The sequence below is a fragment of the Pseudopodoces humilis genome, chromosome 10 (assembly GCF_049639895.1).
Source record: "Pseudopodoces humilis isolate 2021_Gansu_Grassland_sample_001 chromosome 10, ASM4963989v1, whole genome shotgun sequence".
Taxonomy (NCBI): Eukaryota; Metazoa; Chordata; class Aves; order Passeriformes; family Paridae; genus Pseudopodoces; species Pseudopodoces humilis.
In genome coordinates this window covers 1,048,553-1,068,899 of record NC_142209.1, presented here as the reverse complement: position 1 = coordinate 1,068,899, position 20,347 = coordinate 1,048,553, and the positions used below count along the sequence as shown (strand labels likewise).

The window sequence follows — 20,347 nt, the reverse complement described above, 5'->3', positions numbered from 1 at the left end:
TACTCGTGCCTTTGATGATGGTGGTCAGGAGGACAAGGAGGAAAAACAAAGTTTCAGACCTTGAGGTCTGACTCACTGTGCTCAGTTTGGGACAGAGGGTGCAAAACAGGACAAAGGACAAAAAAATCCAAGTTGCTCTCGCATGCCCTTGGGGCCACGGTGACCAGATAGAGCTGGTATAGACAAAGCCACTCATTCAGGGCTATGCTCCTGAATTACAAGGCCAGAAAATGTTTCCCCCAGGCTGGGGTTATAGCATAGCCCTAGGCCCAAGGAAAACACACAGAAAAATTGAGACATCTGATAGGCATCACTGCTGAAGAGAGCACATTAATTAATGTGCTTACGCTGATGGGCCTCAACAGGTAAAGTCATTTTTCATTCCTTGAGAGAACTCTGTTCTTCCCTTATGATTATGGCTGTGTTCTCTGACTGAACTAGCTTGTTCTTCAATCACAGCAGTTCTTATTTAAAAGAACGTGACAACAGCTCTTGTTTAAAGCAGTATCTTATTTAAAACAATGTGACTTTACACATTTGGGGTGACGTGTTGTATTACAGACTCCTGAGAAGCGTGGCAGGTGTGAACTACACAGCACCAGTTGTTTCCACTAAGTTTAGGTTTTGATCACCCATTCAGTCTCTTCCCTGGTGCAACACAGCTTTCTTTACTTAGCATTGCTCAAATCTTGCAGTTTTGATGGTGAGACTGATGTTCAGCTCACAGCAGCACCACCTGCAGCACAGCTGGAGCTTCCCTGCTCCAGGCTGTGTGTAGATCCCCGTGGAAACCCTGCAGGATCAGTGGAGGGTTTTGTCTCTCCATCTGTTTCTTTGCAGGTATTTTTGCAAACCCAGGCATGGGGCAAAGGTGTGTGTGACTGTAGCCAGGACAGGAGGAATCCTGGATTTTTCTGGGATGGGGCAGGTGAGGTTTCTGGCTGCATCTGTGACAGCACAGCTGGTGCAAACAGGATTTGGCACATGGGCCACGAAGCCCTGCCTCTAGAAAGGGCATTTTTGGAAAAAGGATCAAGCTTAACACAAGGAGATGAATTATTGAAACTAAATGGAAAGGCAGGGACATTTTTTCTCCTGAGACCTGGAGCAAACCTTTTCTTGTAAAGTGTGGATGCTGCTGGGGACAGTGGAGAATCTGAGTCTTTTCAGAGTGGGTGAACAGCTACCAGAGTGAGTTCTTCACCTTGTCAAGGGTGGAACATGTGTAACCATAGAATCATTTTGGCTGGAAAAGACTTTCAGACTACCAAGTCCAGCTGTTATCCTAGCTCATAGGAGACATTAAGGAAGTTTCTTGCTGGCAGGTGTGTCAATGTCCCTGGGTCCTGTGGGAAGTGACAAAGAGAGAAAACAGGTCAACCAACAATTCAAAACATAACCCCTAAAAAGGTCTGAAAGCAAGTCTCATCTGTTTGTCCCCATCTGATGTGTGCATTCTGCCCACTTTTTGTGCTGGTGACAGCCAAACAAACAGACACTGGCAGTAATAGAAACCTTAAATCAACAAAGGAATGTGATTCCTTTGAACTCCATGAGATAACACCAGCAGTGTCTTGTCTCGGGCATGCACTTGGTGATGAAACGATGGGGCTGCTGAATCAGATCCTATGCTGGGTTAAATATTTGTCTTTGCAGGGTGATCAGTACCACCTTTTCTATAAAAAGAAATGAAACAGGTCTCTGGATTGCCAGTAAATGGGTGTGAATTTTGCCTTAAAGCAAAGAACAAAAGCAACTATTAGGAAAGTACATCTGTGCCCACATCAAGTTTTGTCTTGCCCCAAACTTTGACCTGTGCTTTGGCTGGCCACCAAAGAACAGCGTGGGCTACCAGGCGCTGTGAAATGCAGGGGCAGGAGAAAGTGCAGGGCCAGGAACGGGAGTGATCTTGTGCTTGTGAGCAGGTGGGGCTCCTAACCCCCCTGGGGCAGGTGAGCAAGAGCACAGAGCTGTCCTGCTGCAAAGGTGCTTGTGCAAGAGGAGGAGGTGGGTGTTGGAGGAGGCAGTGGCTGTTTTTGGGTGTTTGCAGAGGTGTGGTTCCCTGAGAGTGAGCTCACAGGAGAAACAGTGAGCTCACAGTGAGCTCCTTCAGTCCTGCCTTCTGTCTGTCCTACATTCCTAAAGTCCTGGGGACACCCAGCCCATGGATCAGCTTCACCTCCCTCCTGAGCTCTCCTTCCCTGTGGGCAGCTCAGCCAGCCCCTGTGCCCAGTGTCCTTGCTCCCCTGTGTCAGTAAATTGATCCACAAACACCAGAGGTTTATGTCTAAATAGGAGACAGAGGAGTCCTTTTACTTTATTTGAATAAAGGGAGTGGCCATGGGGTCTCTCAAATTTTTTGGAGGCTGCAGCCTCCTTTTTATCCTAATTTCCCAGCTGCATGTCCATCTCTCTTTCCCCACTGGCTGGGGTACTTGGGAGGTACAGACTTCCCAGAATGCCTGGTACCTAATATTCCCCTCTAATCTATGACCCTCCCTCTTAATTTTTAATTCTTATGGAATTTATTGCTTTCCCCCATTGTTTCTTTAATCTTTCAATATCCAATTTCATTTATCAGAAAACCTACAGTTTGTTTGTAAAGGCAGATATATATATATATATATTTTTCCCCATTCATCATCCAGTGGAATCCTTCCCATTGTTTCTTTTATCTCTCAGTGCTGGCTTCATCTACCAGCACACCCACAGCTCGTTTGCAAAGACAAATCCCTCATTTCTCACACTGAGAAAAGTCTTATAAGCCAAATCTTCCCAACTGCAGGAGGCTGCTTGATTCCATGATTCCCTATTTCGAATGTTGAATAAGGAAACTGAATTCCTGTGCTTTCTGCTGCCTGAGCTGTTCAGTGCTGGCTCTAGAGCAGCAGCAGCCAGCTGCACTCTGCCAAGACACTTCAGCTTTCTGACAGGCAATAGCTGTGACTCACTGTTGGCTGATGAAATGTCAGTGGTGTCTGAAAAACCACAGGCTCATCATCCATTATTACTGATAACCACATGTGGTAGAAAACGAGGTGATTTTTGCGCGGGTGCGAGCGGACTTTGAATGTTTCCCATCATTTCTTGCGTAAGGAGAAGCGGCCTCCATCCCACCCCTGTGTGCACTGACCTGGCTGAGCAGAGCTGGGAGATGGGACTGCAGCACCAGCTGTGAGCTCCTACAAGGCCTTGACAACCCCAGGAACAAAATTCAATATTTCTCATACCAGTATTTCTCGTTTCAAAGACACTTTTAACCTTGTGGAGGTCAAGGGGTCTCCAAACAAAAGCTGTTGGTGTGGAAATTTACTGATGAGGACATCAAGTAATCAGTGTCAGGAGTTGAATTGTTTCAGCCTTTATTTCAAGACAAGTGCATGTGTGTGTGTAGATGTGGGTCAGTCTGGTTCAGCCTGGAGGATCAGTGTGTGAAATGGCCTCTCCTGCTCTGAACAAGAAGGTTGGAGCCTTCCAAAGAAGAAATCCATTTGTGTTTTCTAGGCCTCATCTGTCTTGCTGTCCTGTGCACCCCTGCACACAGCACTGGCAGGCCCTGCCCTGGGTTGGATCATGGTGGGAACCACCAGCTGTAAAAATTCCATGTGAAAATTCCATTTAGTTTTCACAGCACTGGAAGTGTCTGCTCAAACACTGAATGTATAATTCACCAGTCACTTCCAACCTCCTTCTCCCCCAGCCCACACCTCCAAGGGACACCACAAGCCCAAACGTTGCTAAGGAAATATTTATTATTTTTTTTTTTTAGGAGGAGAAACACATTCTCACTTCCCTGGAGGGGAGTGGGACAATCCCCAGCCTCGGGGCAGGGTGCACCTGCCTTCAGTCCTGGTGGTGGCAAGCGTGGCCAGAGTCAAAAGCCCAAAATATCCCTTAATGATGAGCATCCTGTGGGTGCAAGGCAGCCACAGCTTCTCAGCTGAGAGGAGAAAAGCTGCTTCTTAACATGAGTTAACTGCTTCAGCCAGTTTCCCCTGGAAAACTGGGCCTACCTGGCCCAGGTAGGGAAGTTCATCAGCCTAAAGCCCAGGAAAAGTCTCCAAAGCCTGGAGGATGTCTTTAGCTGCCTGTAGCACCTGAGTCTGCAGGAATGCTCAGCCCTGAGTGGTGCTGCAGAGCAGGAACAGTCCAGAGCATCGAGAGCATTCTCGAAGAGGAGTTCAGTGCTGACAACCTGCTCTGAGCCCTTCCCAATGTTTCTAAGAAATCTGCTGTAACATTCTCCTGCCTATTTAAATACATAAATATTCTTAAGAGAAGAGTTTGGAGTGTACAGCCAGCAGTGACACGCTGAAATGTTGAGACAGTTCAGTAGTCAACTTAAAATCTGTGTCACTTGAACCAAAAATCCCACAGCTGCTGGCTGTGCTGAGGCAACAAGGGCAGGGCAGGACTTGTCTCCAGCAGCCCCGAGCTGCAAGGAGAACAGGGATGAGCAGCCCAGGGTCACTGAGAGTGCTCTGACTTCAGCAGGAGCCAGGCAGGTGTGCACAGGAGGCCGTGCCTGGGAAAGGTGGGACAAAGTCTGGGGCAGCCACAAAACCAGCCGAGTCCTCCCTGAGGAAAAGGAGCTCAGACCTGCAGCTCCCACTTGGTCCCTCAAAGAGAAGAACCAAATCTAGAAGTCTTCACGTTTGACCAACTTTTTACGTGCCTGGATCACGTTTGGGTCAAGCCAGTGTGCCTGTGCTTGAAGGAGGTTTTTTTTCCTCTGAGGCCTTACATCTCGAGATGTAAATGTCCCACCAGATATTCCTTGGGGTCCAGCTTCAGTAGTCTGGAGACAGCTGGAACAGCCAGTGGGGCTCTGCTCCCGAAGGCTGCTCCCCAAAACTCCACAGCCAGTGCAGGGTTTGTGTTCCTGCTGTGCAGTGCAGTCCTGGCAGCTCTTTTCCAAATACCACCTTTCCCTCTCAGACAGCCTTTATCTGGCTCACTCATTCCCTTGCTGCCTCTTCCCTGTTTTCCATCTCGCCAGACAGATTTGTGCTCCTCCTGCTCCAGGTGGCTTCAAGACACTTGAGGAATCTTCCTGACTCGCCACACTTCTATTTGAGAAAAAATACAGCACATTTCTTACTATACACAGATATAAAAGTAAATAGAGAAACATGGGGTTTCTCTGAATATCAGGTAGGCTTTGGTGACTTTCTTTGGCTTCCATTTCTGCTCTTCTCAAGAGCTGCACCCTTCCCTTTCCCCAGTGATGGGAAGATCCGTCCTGGGTAGCAAATGAGTGGTGCAGAGCTCCAAAGAGGCAAAGCCTGCCTGCTCTACAGAAAACCTGTCTGAGCTGTGGTTTACCTGAGGCTCCATATCGCACTGTATGAGGCATGGAAAAGTGACCACACGGACTCTCCAGCCTCAGTTCCACAAGAGAGCAAGTTTTATTCTTCCAGATCTTCTTTTATAGACAGCTCTGAGCAGGTCTGAGGAGGTAAAACTCTCACTGCTCATGAAACCAACCCATCACCATCACTGGGCAGTTGGAACAACACCCCTGGGCCGTTTCTGACAAGCAAACAACAAGGAACAAACAACACCTGCAAAGGTTGTTTTCCTTCTCCAAGGACTGTTGGGATTCCTCCTTTTGATTTCTCAGGCCAGAGGGAGAGGGTTTGTGTGCTTGACTTTCCCGCAGGCTCAAGCTAGAGCCTGAAGCCTAAAAATCTCTTATTTGATGACTGTCAGTCCCCACAGCTCTCCACAGCCCCAGGGAGGGATTCTAGAGCAGTCTGCCTGTCCAAAAGCTACAGGTCGGTGGGGAAGGCTGTACTTTCCCTTCTGCACTTGTTGTCACTTATTAACACCAGGCTGAAGGACAGATCCGAGATGCTGGCGTTGGAGTTGGTCCACAGCGTGATGCTGTCCTGCTCGAACAAGTAGAGCGCTGTGGTGAGGTTCACGGTGTTGTGGCTGCTCTGGACAATCTGCTCCCACAGGGGGCTGCTGGTGGTCTTGTGTGTCCCCTGCAGGGTCAGCTTCAGCCAGTCCTCCTCTTCCAGGTAGATGGAGCTCTGGAGGGACACGAGGTAGAGCCCGTCGCAGGGGATGACGATGGAGCCGTTTCTGATCTGGATGGGCCCCAGTTCGGCGCTGAGATTCACGGCTGCTCCTTTGATGCTTCTGCCTGCAATGGGAGGAAGCAAAGGTGATCCCCTGATGACAAAAATCAGGAAATGGCTTGTTTTACACCATCTGACTGCAGGGATGATTGAAAAATATAAGAAAGGGGAGAGTAAACAGGCCAGAGCTAGAATATCATCTACTCTAACCATCTTCTACCGTGAAAAGTTACGGATTCCCACTCTTGACGAAGCTGTGCCTTTTTTGGCACGTGGTTTATATGGATTACTCCTCCAAATTTTTATTTATGCACTATTTGCTTCCTCTGTGTCTTAGAATGCGGGAAAGCACAGTGAGTAAAGCATCACTGTGAGTTTAGAAAGCACAGGTTGATAAAAAATAAAGCAGGAAAAATAAAACAGTAAATAAGATGAGGAAAAAGCATCCACATGTGGAAGACAAAAATGCTTTCCGTGGAGATGCTGGTAACATAAACCCTTGTCTTAGGGTTAGGTTGTGGTTTTGTGTTTGTTTTCCAGAAGACCAGAGGAAAGAGCAGCAAAGAGGCAGAAGCAGAAGGAATTAATTCATATAGAGCAGAATAAGGAGAAATTGAACTGGAACTTGGCATGACAGGTTTTCTCGTGGAATGAAGAGTAACAGTTTTCAGGGCTGTGCAGGTTGTGTTTCTCTGCTGTGCCCCTGGGTTTTCACCCTGAAGGTCTCCAGGCAGGGAGCACAGCCCCCACCCCAGGATGGGACCAAATTTCTCAAGCTTTTCCTCTAAAGGATGTGAGTTTCTTAGGTTGGACTCAGTGCTGCCTCACGCTTTTAACTGAAAGTAAAACTGTCAATAACATTTTCAGTATTATTTAAACTATTTTAGCAATTGGTTTTATCTTTGAGGTGTGACAACTACAAACAAACTGGCACTCAGAGCAGCACTTCTGCTGTGGTGTGTGCTCTCACCCACCCCTCCTGAGGAAATCATTTACATTTTTCATAAACCAGGAAACCATTGACTTGTTTCAGAAAATCCCAAGAGCGTGCTGCCTGCATTTAGTAAAAGTCTCAAAAATGCCTTTCTTGTTCATTCACAGAGTGAAAGATTGTTTTAGGAGATAGGTGAGGGCTGCAGAAATCCACACAGGTTTTCAGGTTATTTTTGTTCTGCTCTGGGAAAACCCAATTGTTTCATTTTGGCCTCTTGCAGAGCTGGGGCAGGCTTGGCCCCTCTCCCCTTCCAGCTCTCCTGGCACCTCCATCAGAAGGAACAGCCACCACTGTGGCACCAAGCACATAAGAGCCCTTTAGGGACCACATTTTAGGGATGCTGTGGAAGTCCCTGGGGGCTGTGGCAGAGCAGGGAGCCCTCAGAGAGGGCCAGGGGGATGTGGCACGGTGGTGGCTGCTACACTGGGGGATCATCAAGGGGTCCCCCCAGCCCAACACCCACCTGTGTAGCGGATGTGGGTCCACGGCACTTTGTCACTCTGGGTCTGGAAAACAAAGCAGATAAATCCTCTTTGAGGCAAATGGAAAAATGGGAACTTCCTCAGATGCTGAAGGGTTCAATCTGCAGCCTTGGAAAGAGCTTGGGTTAATGTAATGATAAAGGTACACAAACATTAAGTAGGAAGATTATAAACTTATGTTTCTATAATTGTAAGTAAGAATATGCCTTGAGTAAGTAAGAAATTATATTAGGTAAAATAATTTTTGAGCTGTAATAATGTGACTTATAGGGTAGGCTGGGGATCTAAAAGCTATGTTAGATTTGTGTGTGGGTACATGACCTGTCAGCTTAGTGGCTAAAAGAAAAAATGCAATGAGGCAAAATTAAGCAAAGGTGATAGGTTATTAACTAGAAACAAGTTTTGTGTTAACTGTCTATTGGACCAAAATGTTATGTATTGCTGTGTGAAGAAGAAACCCATGACTACCTTAAGCCATGGCTGAATCTCACACCTTAGAGACTGATATCTACTTCAGCAATAAATCATCTTAAATAGCACAGTGGTCCCATCCCTCGCTTTTCATCTCGACAGCACCGGGCTGGCACCTCACTGCTGCTGCTGCTGCTGCCACTTTCATTTCCCAGCCAGGATCCTTCCTTCTCTAGAGGAGCAGAGAAGCTCCTGGGTATCAGAGCTGCTGTCAGCCAGGGCTCCATTTGATATCGTTATTAGAGAATTATTAGAGTGTTGTTTCGGCGTGGTTCCCAGCCAGGGCGCCTTCAGCCCAGTGCTGAGCCCTCCAGAGCACCCCAGGCAGGGTTGGTTTTGTTCAGAAAATGTGCAATTGAGGCAGAGCAAACAGCAAGGAAGGACTTTGGGGTGCAGAGCCTTTTCTGTGTGACCCCCTTGAGGCCTGCAGCACCTGGCAAAGAGGGGTTGGCAGAGCCAGGTGTGCTGTCCCACCCTCCAGCAGGGCACCGAGAGCTGGCTCTGCCTTTGTGGCTCCTTGGGGCAGGCTGCTCCTGGCTGTGTGTGTCCCTCAGAGGCTCTGAAGGGTGCTGAGATGGGTTTGAAGTTGGCTGGGGCAGCTCTCCTGTGAAGGCAGGCTGGGAGAGTTGGGGTTGTTCAGTCTGGAGAAGAGAAAGCTTTAGGGAGAACTTAAAGCACCTTCGAGTACCTGAAGGGGCTACAACAGAGCTGGAGAGAGACTTTTAACAAGGACTTGGAGTGATAAGGGAGGGGGGAATGGTTTAAAAATAACGGGGGGCAGGTTTAAATTAGGTATTAGGAAGAAATTCTTCCTAATTTTGGTGGTGAGACCGTGGCACAGGATGCCCAGAGAAGTTGTGGATGGCGCATCCATGGAAGTGTTCAAGGCCAGGCTGGAAGGGGTTTGGAGCAACCTGGGATAGTGGAAGGTGTCCCTCTCAGCTTGTGGCAGAGGGGCTGGAAAGGGATTATCTTCAAGGTCCCTTCCAGCCTAAATCATCCTGTGATTTGTATTTTATGAATGTAACAGAGAAAGTGAATGCAAATATAGAAGTGTGTGTGTGTATCTCACTGGTCAGATATGCAAAACACCGAGCTGCTGCGCTGGGTCTTTAAATCTGAGCTTGGCATCTCAAACTTGTCTCTCATCATAACCACAGGAGTCCCAAATCTGCAGTCTCTACACAACCACAGATCTTCAGCGTTTGGCCTGATCAAAGAGTGAAACTCGGGCTCAGTGCTCTGCTTTCCTCTCCTTACTCATGCCAAAGGCTCCCTAAGGGAGAAGGTGTGGATGGGGCTGAAATTCCCAGATCTGGGCTCAGGTGTCACAGAGCAGCCTGAGGATGCCCAGGGGATGTGCTGGGCAGTGCCTGTCTGCAGGCAAAGGCAGGGGCAGGCTGAGTATTATAGATACATTTTAATTTAATTTAATTTAATTATATTATATTATATTATATTATATTATATTATATATATATATATATTATATTATATTATATTATATTATATATATATAATTATATTATATTATATTATATTTATTATATTATAGTATATTTATTATATTATATTATAATATAGTATAATATAGTATAGTATAGTATAGTATAGTATATTATATTATAGTATAGTATAATATAGTATAGTATAGTATAGTATAGTATAGTATAGTATAGTATAATATAGTATAGTATATTATAGTATATTATAGTATAGGATATCATATATCATATATCATATATCATATATCATATATCATATATCATATCATATCATATCATATCATATTATTGGCCTTTCACAAACATTAAAATGAATGTTATATGTACAAGGTTAGAAAACTTTGTTGTATTAATACAGTTCCTTCTATTTCTGTTATTGATGAGACTTAAAACTCATGGTATAATACATGTTAATTACATGTATGTTAGGCTATAACATGATATTAAAGCAAAAACTACTTTTGTTCATATAAATCAGAGACTAAAAAGGCAGTCAAAGACCCCCCTGCATTCTTAGATGATTTTATCCAGATGAAGACAGCAGTGACCAGTGTTGAGGGGAGGAATTTATTGTATTTCTGTTATCAGAGAGTGTGAGGCTGAATGGAGAAGAGAACATTGATCTGTTGGGGAGGAGGCAAGTTAAAAACTAAACAAAAGAACATCCAAAACTTAAGAAGAATGTTTGAATTATGTATGAGAATTTATGGATATGTAGTAGGGTTCTGTTTTTAAGGGACAATCCTTTGTCAGTAAGGTGTGCTCTCTTGGCTGAATGCAATGTATCTGTATATTTTACTTTATTTTATCTCCTAATTGTCTTTCTATTAAGCTTTTAAATTCTATATATATAAAAAAAAGTGAACCTCATTTTTCACTGCGCTGTGGGAGCTGTGCTGGCTGTGCTGCTGGAAAAGGTCTGCTCTGGCACCCTCTAGTGCTGCTCTGGGCTTCCAGGGCTGGGCACGGCTGGCAGAGAGAGAAATTCCAGCTTGAATTGCGCTCTGAGTCCGGCAGAATTGTCTCATCCCATCCCTACCCATTGCCTCAGCCTGAACCTCAATGCTCCAGCTTGTTTTGAGTGCACAAGAGTTTCTCTGGGGATTTCCAGCTGCTCTCTCAGCAAAGCGCTGAGCACCTGAGGTCAAACATCTCCCACAGTCTGTGCCACCTGGCCACCGATGGACAGGGTGCATCAAACACAGACTGAGTGACAAAATTGTTGCATTTATAAGAATATCAAGCCCGCTGTCACTAATGGAAATGACCTGGTTTACGCATCTCTTGCGGTTATTGCGCGATCCCGGAGCGCTTTGCTGCTAAATCCTGCTGAGGAGGCAGCGTGTTGGTGGGACTGGAAGGACTCTGGGGGCTCAGAGCAAAGCTGGTGACCTCTCTTTGTCTGCTCTGCCTTTGTATGGCGTGGGGGAAAGCGTGCCAGCAGGGCTGAGGACACAGAGGTGTTTCTAGTGCCAGCTCCAGGGCTCCCTGTGCCATTCACACACAGCTCCTTCCTCTGTGCCAGCTCTGGATCCCCGAGATGGATCCTCCCCAGGAGGCTGGGGCTCTGTGTCCCACCACGTGGCAGAGGTTTCAGGAATAAATTTGGGCCACACAAAGCACAAACCTCAGGGGGATGACTGAGGGGACTGCCTGTGTCACACGTGGAGGTGTCCCTCAGGTGGCAGGTGACCTTTCTCTGGAAGTGGGTTGCACCTTCTCCTCACCAGCATCACGGATTTTACCTCCCAGGCAAGGGGAAAGGTGTGGCAAGAGAAGGTAAGTCCAGCAGAGGTGGGAATTGCAGATGCAAGAGCAGACTATCACTGACCTTTTCTTTTTACCTTCCTCATTAGGAAATCTCAGCTGAGGTTTGTTCTCCAAGTGGCATCACAACAGAAATGAGAATCCAAACCCTTTTTGTTAAGCACAGTCTGGGCTGCAGATGCTGAATTTACTGACTATGTGCCTTGACAGTCCAGGAGGGTTTTTCTTTTTAGAGCCATATTTCCATGAGGACAATGGAAAGGAACCAAATGTGTGAAAAAACACAGTTATTCCCTTGCAAATAAAGTTAGCGTGGCACTCTGCACCTTGGAGAACAGGAGACTTCCCAAGGGTAGGGAGAGCCACTCATTCACTCCCATGGGCCAGCACTCCCAAATCTGCCACTCTCATGCTGCTGTGTCTCTGCTTCCATAAAGTGTCCCTAAACTGCCCCAAAAGTCAAGTCAGATTCATGCTGCTGCCCCCTCATTTATACATTTCTATGTCAGTTCAGGATTCTCCAGATGAGCCCTGGGATTGCACTGCAAAGAGATCTCCCCGTGTACCTCTCCTGCACAGAGCAGTGCACTCCAGCTCTGTTAAAATAACAGAAATAACAGTCCTAACCCTGTAGCTATGGAGTGTTTCAAACTGAAAAGGTCCTTTGGTGATTCTCAGGGACCTGGACTTCTCATCTGCTGCCATTTCTGCTCCTCGAGCACCCTGTACCAGTTGTTTCTGTTGAGGAAGGGAAGCCCCAGGCATTTCTGTGTCCCCTCGCCTGCTGCTGCTCTCTTGGCTTTGCCAGGCAGCAATGCCAGACCCTGCTCTATTCCTTTTATTTATTTTTATTCCTTACTTTTGCAGAAGAGCCAGATGCTGAGATGATGAGGCTTCAGAGCCAGAGTGACCTGGGAGAGGTTTCTGCACCTTGAGCACTGCGATTGCTCGCCCTCCTCTGCTGCCCTGCAGTGCAGCTTCTCTCTCCCAGCATAGTGGAAGGAGAAGAGGACTGACCTGAATGACAAGTGTTATCTTTCAGGGTTATCAGGGTTTCTTAACCTGTTCTGCAGTTTAATAACCACTGTGAGCCTCAGGTCAGTGAAAGCTGTGCACAGCACAAGGCTTTTCATTCAGCAGCAGAGGACCCCGAGCACGAGGCCACGGTCACATGCCTGGCTTGTTTCTGTGCCCAGCCTAGGTGGGAGGAAAAGAGTGAGCTGGGCTAAAACGAAGCACAACAAGCTTTAAAGTGGTGCAAAGCTCCTGGAGAAGGAGTGGGAGGAGAAATGGCTGCAGGAGCTGAAGCAGCAGTGAGAGGTTGTTGACAATCCAGCAGCCTGCAGACACGCCAAAGGTGTATTTGCTGCAGTGCTGGGGCACTGGGAGCTCCAAGCATTATTTATCCTGTTTGCTCTGGTGTTGTGGCACACAAAACTCCCTCTGGACACTCCAGCTTTCCCCCCCACACACACACAGAGAGGTGATTGCTCCTAATCCTGCTTTATGGGCAGCCTGAGAGCCCCCAAAGGCATCACAGGGCCTTGCTAGAGCTGTCACAAGGGTAAATTGCTTTCTCACACATCTGCCTGCCCTTTAGGACACTTCAGAAGTTCAGGAGGTGTTTATGAGCAAATCTGATTGTCATTCAATTAAATGGAAATACACACTAGTCACTGCAGGGAGTGGGAAGAGTGGAAGGGAGTCAGAGCTCCCTCCCTCAGGGGTCAGTGAAAAGAGAATTCTTGGAACAGTCACGCTCCTGGAAACTTGGGCCCAAACCCTGCACTGGGCAGCACTGAATGTTAATTTAAAATTTAATTTAATTTAATTTAAAAAAAAAAAAAAACCTAGAGAAAAAAACAACATAACACTGTCATACAGAAGGAATTAAAAACTTGAATAGGGATAGGGATAAACTTAAAAGCTTGTTCTCTTTTCTTAAAAAATAAAAAGAAAATCAAGCCCATACAAAGCTTCACAAAGGTCCAATAGGGTTGAACACGAGCTCTTACCGTTGAGGGCCGCAGCAAATCTACACCCAGGTAAACCAGGCAGGCAAGCAGTAAAATCCACTGAGCAGCAGCAGACACGAGGTGCAGCATGTTCCTAACCTGTCCTCCTTGCCAGGGCCTCCATTCATCCTCCTCAGCTTCCCCTGGGCTCTCCATCTGCTCTCCAGCCCTTGGCTCTGTGTCTGGCTGTCCTTCCATGGCAGCAGCTGCTGGGGAAGGGCCCCAGCAGGAGCCCAGAGGGAGCAGATGAGCTCCAGGAGCAGAGATGAAGTGAAGACACTGCCTCCAGGAGATTGCTTTATGCACAGAGAAGCAGGCGGGGAAACTTCTTTGTGACTAATCTAAATTTCCCCTTCCTTCCTTCCTTCCTTTCTTTCTTTTCTTTTCTTTCTTTCTCTTATTTTTTTTTTTTATTTTTATTATTTTTTGGTTTTCTGTGTGTGAATGTGGGGGCTGATTTATTGCATCCCAGTTCAATTTTGAGTAAGGGCCTTTCAAAGGAGAGTTGTTTATGTGATATGTGTTCTTTCCAACAATAGCAAAGAGTCGGGTGGACAGCGCTCATCTTCACTCAGACTTTTCTCACCTCTCTGTTCAGCCTCAGAGAGGGAGTTTACAGGGCTGGCTCTCTCCTTTTCTAGCATCTTACAACACTCCTAAAACCCCTTTTCTGTAAAGAAGCAATGACTAGGAAAGGATGTGGGACAGGTGGAAAGCACAAGGGATGGAAGATAAAACATGCACTTCCCTTCTCACTTTTTTCTTCTGCTTTTAAAGCCATGGCATGTTGTGCAAAGCATAGGAGGGAGAAAACTGAGAACTGTTTGGGAACAACTTTCCCTTTTGCACACTTGGAAACCTGTAGTCCAGAAAATGCCTGCGGAGGGGCAGCCCATCCAGGCTGCTCTCCTGGCAGCCTGTCCCTTGGGATACCTTTGGTTGGTCTCTGTGACTTCTGCTTATGACACCCAGGGCTGCCAAATATGAGTTGACTGAAACAGGGACCGTGTCCTGTGTTTATTTTGGGTGACAGACTTTGCATCCTTCTTTGGGGCAGCCCAGCACTGCTCTTTCTGCTGCCCTTGTTAAATTATCAAATCATGACCGAAGTCAGGCGCTGCCTTTTCCTGGTGAGGATGGAGCCCACTGGGACTATAATTACCTGCCTGCCTTCTAGGGATGAGTTGTCAGAAAGTTTCCCTTCCCCAAAATGTGCCCTCTTAACCTGTCACGAGGCACATGTCCTGACATGTATCCTGCATGCAGAGGAACAGGAGCAATGTTCTTTTCATGTGTTCTCCCATCCAGGCAAGGGTATTTCCTGTCAACATAGACCAGACAAAGAGAGGAGTGCAGCAGGACCAGCTGTGAGGTTGAGTTGAGCATGGATTGGGTCAGGAATGCGCTCTGGTGTTTGCTGGAGAGCTCACCACAGGTCGTGGAAGCTTAGTGAAGAAGGCTCAGCTTCCACATCTTCCACTGGCTTTTGTGGGCGTGGAAATTCTTGTTCCCTTCCCTCCTCTGGTCACTCACCTGGGTGTGCTGGAGCTCCTGACTGAGCCCCAGCCCGAGGAGAAGCCCTGGGTACAGCCCTCGCCCTCCTTCCTCAGCCAGGAATACGCCACAGCTGGGAGGGTTGGTGCTGCTCCCTGGGATGCAGGGTGTGAGTTTGGTGTTCTGTGACCTGGGAACACCACCTGGGCTGGGACCAAGCCCTGCAGGGGAATGAAGCCATGCCCTGAGGTCCTGTTGGGGCTGGAGGGATGGGAAGAGGATTGTTTTTCTTCTATGGATCTGCAGTGTCGTGTCTGGGGATTATGATGTCCCCAGGAAAGCTGCTCTGAGGGGTCCCAACCTGCTCCCTCCAGGAAAAAAAACTTGGGCTTGCTGCTCAGTGCTTCATTTCTGCAAAAATGCCAGGATGCTGAGCTAAGACATCCCAAACCCTTGGAATAATTCTCACATTTTGCACAGGTGCCTTTGAGCCAGATGCGAGCTCTTCCCCATCTCCTCTCTCTCCAACTTTGGATTTTGTACTGGTTTTCTTTCTAAGACTAAAAAACCCCGTGGGTGAAGGTTGTGCTTATTTATTTCTGGAATTACCTTGTCATTTCTGTACTCCCCCAGTGCAAGTGTCTCTCAGCCTGAGTTAGCAGCGCTGGTGGCACAAAAGCTGCGTTTCAAGCGATGTCCCTGGCGTTGTATCCGAAACAGGAGAGAGGACAACACATCCAGGGGCATCCCAAACACCCTTGCACACACTCTTCCGTGCTTTTCCTTGCTTTCAGCTTCTCCTCCTGCCCTGCACGTGGAAGTGCACACTACCTGGTGGCTTTCAGAGGCCCTGCTCTCCTTCTGGAACCTTCCAGGCCTTTGGAATCCCGACCCAACTGCACACACCCAGCATTTGCCAGAATCTGCCGTGTTTATCAGAAGGATTTTGGTCCCTCTTCCACAGGGGCCCTAAAGCTGGAGTCTCTTGGGGTTTTGCCTCGACCCTTTGCAGTCACCAAGTCCTTTTAGTGATGGGATGGCTCTGGGTGTGCTGCTGCTCTGGTCACCTTGCTGGTTTTCCAAGGAAACTCCTCTCGGTGTCACATGCAGGAGCTTTGTTCCAGCAAGGACTGAAGGAAACCGGAGCAAGCTGGTAATTAGCCCTGCTGGTTTGATTGGGTTTGATGACAATCCAGTATCTCCTACATGGGTCTGTCATTTCTGGGCTTTCCCAGACTGGGGAGCTGAGTGAATCCAAACTTTGGCTGTTGGTTGGAGCCAAGGTTAAATCCTGCAGTGCCGTGGTTGTGCCAGCACTCAGCTGGAGCCTGGCAGTGCCCAGGATCACGGGAAGGGGCACAGACCCGAGCCCCCGGCCCATGGGGAGCTCTCTGTGTGTGACAGGCACAGAGCAGAAACCTTTAACCAAAACCCAGCAGCCCTTGCTGGCTTCACCTTCATTCAACGCCCATTGCCCAGGGGAAATGCTCTCATCCCCTGGAAAAGGAGGAGCTGGGGGGTTGGACAGGAGAATTTAACTCGTGGAAGAACCAGCTGAACTGCCTGCAAACAGCTGGACAGTGTGGACCTCCAAAAACAAAAGCAGGTGCTGTCCTCTTGGGCATGAACTGGGTCTGCAGCAATTGCCTTGTTTCTCTTTCTGGTCAGAGAAACTCATTTTCAGATGTGTAAAAAACACATCTTCTTTCATATCTTCATAATACCTGTGGAGCATGGTCTGTATGAAAAGATACTATATATTATATATTAAGTTAGATTCTATATTATATATTAATTAATATATTAATATATTGATTTATAAAATTATGTATAAAATAAAATTATATATAATATAATTATAGATATAATTATATACTTATAATATAATTATAATGTAGTTATATATAATATAATTATATATAATTATATATAAAATTATTATATGTTATTAAAATATTAATGTCTTAATTAATATATTAATTAATATAATATCTATATCTATCTCTCTCTCTATATATATACATAGATATATAGATATATAGGTATATAGATATATAGATAAATAAAAATAGCTTTTTGGGCCCAAAGCTGCAAAGGTGTTCTTGGTTCTGGGGCTGGAAAAGGATTGTTTTGTCTGAGCTGTGAGGAGAACTTGCTGACACTTTATATGAAATTTAGAGTTATATACCTTTTTTTATATATATATATATATATATATATAAATATATAAATATATAAATATATAAATATATAAATATATAAATATAAATATAAATATAAATATAAATATAAATAAAAATAAAAATATAAATATAAATATAAATATAAATATAAATATAAATATAAATATAAATATAAATATAAATATAAATATAAATATAAATATAAATGTACCAGCACAGAATCTGGAAAATATGAAAGTTAAAACTTCAGGCATCATGAGCATCCACTGTGGCACCTCTGAAAGGTCAAGGTGAGCTCAGTCAAACACATCCTCCTCCCTTTTTCTTACAGCTGCTTTGGCTACAAATCCCACCCTAACGCATCGTACTTTATCTCAGGAGAGAAAAACCAAGCACAGCTTTTGACATTTTTCTGGTCCAGAGAATAAACTGTTTACAAGAAAAGAAAGAATTCTGTGGGTGACATTGAGAGATGGAGTTCTTGCAGGGGTAGCCCAGCTCCATTCCCACTCATTTCTGTGGTGTAGAAACCCCCGAGAGGGACGTGAAGGTTCTGATGGCCCAGATACAGCTCTGGGCTGAGGAAGTGGTTTCTCTTCCTATCTGGTCCTGCCATCATTGACCTGACTGCTTCACCTAATCACTCCTGATGGGCCCAAAGTCATCCTTCCTGAAAATGAGCTTTTATTGAAGCTCTCCAGTCTTCCTGTGTGTTTCTAACCTGGTCACTTCCTTTAAACTTGAGAGGAACTGCAAGCAGATTTTGGGGAAAGATTTGCAGGCAGAAGCACTTCCTTTTTTAGCCTTATTAATTCCCTTAATTAGCTGAAGCATGAGCAATTGGGTGGTGGGCAGAGACTGCAGCAGGAAGAAAGGGAGTTAAGAGCTGGTGGTCTTCCTGGGACAGAGACAGGCTGGAGACTGCAACAGCTCTGTCTGCAAATCCCAGCCTCTCTTTTGGGGTGACTTGTGCTTCTTAATCGGTGCTGATGGCCCTGAATTTACTTCCAGCTGTGGCATTTCGGAGGTGGAGAAGGGTTAGAGGTTATTCCTGCCCCAGCCAAGCCCAGCAAGGAAGAGCCACGTGCAGTGCCATTTCCTGCTTAAGACACTTCACCCCTTTGGCAGTGTTTTATTGGGATGATATTTTAGCATCTTTTGCTGGTCAGGATGAATGCAACAGCACTTTCCCTGCCTGTCACCATCAGCTTCATCAGCAAAGGTTAATCCATCGCTGTGGAACTTCAGAGACTGAATCAGGATCTGGAGTCAGTAAAACCACAGATTAGAGCAATGCTTCACCTTCATGAGCACCATGAACTCTTTTCTGTTTTCTCAACATTGCTTTCTCATTTCTAACAGCTGACAGGTTAAGCTTCTGCCTAAATTGTTTCCTTCACTGTCTCTCAAATTCATGTTGAGGAGTTCTTTTACTTTCCATTCACAGTCATTTTGCTATTGTTCTTTCCACCTGCTCAATTTGGCTCATAATTTCCCCTAACTTATATTAGCTCTTTTGCAATATCTAGTAGCTGTATTACTGGCTAGGGCTGCCCTCTTTTTGCTCATACAGTCAGATCATGGTCACTAATCCTTTAGCCCTGACCACTTCTTCAGCAATTAAAAAAACTCCAGCACTTAAAACCCAGCAAGTACAGCACTTCCATCCTGTGTAATAATTCCACTGTAACTGTTTCAATATTGGGAAATGTCCATCTGAAACCACTGTAAACTCTCCCAACATGCTCCTTGGTCTCACACAAGTCCTGATGGAGATTTTCCCAGCAGCATCACTGTTCCCTTCTCCAGACCCTGCAGGGGGAAGGCTGCTGGCACCACGTGCCAATCTCTGTTCTAACACAGCACACAGGAAAAAAAAGAGCTGAGTTTTCTCTTTTTAATCCTTCTACTTGCAGAACACTGAATTATCTAGGTGCAGCTTTAATGAATGATTGAAAAGTTCTCGTCACAACTGGGTTTCTGGAGGTTTAAACTTTTATTATAATTTTTATGTCCAAAAATCAGGTGGTCCTTGACCCCTTACCCAAGGGTGCCTGTGGCAGATCAGTCCTTGAGACCTTCAACCTTCAAACTTCAGTGTCTGCACCACATTAACCAGCAGCACAGTTATATATCTCAACACCAGAATAACTCCTATCGATTTGCTTTTGCCCATTCCTCCCCAGAGGAGGAATGTTCTCTTCTTCATCTGCCACTTTCACCAGTCCTTAGGTGAAAAATAGCCCAGAGTTTCTCCCTGTGGCACACAGACGTGCCTGGGCTCCAGGGGCACGGCTGGGGCTCCTTGCCTGCTGTATCCCCTGGGATGAGCATGAGATGGACACGGCAGGGGACACTTCTCTGCAGCAGGCAGGAGCTCACACCAATGTGCCACTGGCAGAGCAGGCAGAAAATGCACAATCCTCACCCAAGCAGCACCAGTGGCCTCATCCTCTTCCCCTCCCTGGCTTATCAGGATGAAAGGCCAGAACATATATAGACAAAATCTAAATTCCTTCAGCTGCTAGTGTACACTCTCTGCACTCTCTCCTCATGATTCCTGAGGTGTTTATGCTGGTTTCCAGCTGGCCTGGCTCACTGATTGCTAGGCAGCACACCCACCCACCCCCTGCTCTCTCAGAATGCACACAGGGGGCTTTGCCCCATGCTCCACACGTGCCTGTGCACATCCAGCACAGCAGGGAAACAGCTAAAGAGGAGTTTGGGAAGCAGATGGGATGTGCTGTAACCACCAGGCACAGGACATGGTGCCTGAGCACCTTTTTGTCCCCCTTCCCCTCTGTTTTCCCACACTGGTTCCTTCCACCCTGATTCATCCCTTTCCCCAGACAAGTCCTGGACAGTCTCACAAGGCTCTTCCCAGCATCCTGCAATCAGCTCCAGGTGCTGATCACCCTCTTTGCCTGGCAGCTGGGAAGGGTTTCCCAGCTCCTCACCGAGGCAGATGCACTGAGGCAGGCGGTGTCCTCTCCCCAGCAGGCTGGCAGAGCTCACACGTGAAACAGATCCTTGGAGCCCTTCATTTTCCCTCAGACAGGTCCTTCCGACAGACTCAGGGCTGCAAAGTCAGTGAGTTATAACCCAGGAATTTGATGACATCTCCATCTTGATCATTTGTCTCTTCCTCGTCTTTGCTTTTTCAGAACCTACAAAAAGGTTTTTCAGAACCTTTGCTTCATAGAACCTACAAAAATTAATTCTTTCAGCTGCATCTTCAGCACAGACACAACTGAGCGCCCAGATCAGAGGGAAAGTGTTTCTTCTCCTAAGACAAGGAGATTGAGGTGGAGATGAGGTGGAGCCTTGCTGTGCTGGCTCTGCTTCAGAGA

General features: G+C 46.4%; 1 protein-coding gene across 1 annotated transcript; it reads right to left on the bottom strand.

The window, feature by feature from the left end:
* Window positions 1-5,771: 5,771 nt before the first annotated feature.
* Window positions 5,772-13,518, bottom strand: TNFSF4 (TNF superfamily member 4). The gene is made up of 3 exons (XM_014257519.2): window positions 13,321-13,518; window positions 7,544-7,586; window positions 5,772-6,151 (listed from the first exon to the last, which is right to left on the bottom strand). The coding sequence occupies exons 1-3, from the start codon at window positions 13,516-13,518 to the stop codon at window positions 5,772-5,774; spliced, it is 621 nt and encodes a 206-aa protein (XP_014112994.2).
* Window positions 13,519-20,347: the final 6,829 nt, after the last annotated feature.

Bases quoted from the DNA above. Each gene is read 5' to 3' on its own strand.
- TNFSF4 (XM_014257519.2), bottom strand. From the start codon at position 13,518: ATGGAAGGACAGCCAGACACAGAGCCAAGGGCTGGAGAGCAGATGGAG. The intron at 7,587-13,320 runs GTAAGAGCTCGT...TTTGTTTTCCAG, and splicing joins ATTTGCTGCGGCCCTCAACG to ACCCAGAGTGACAAAGTGCC. The intron at 6,152-7,543 runs GTGGGTGTTGGG...CTCCCATTGCAG, and splicing joins GACCCACATCCGCTACACAG to GCAGAAGCATCAAAGGAGCA.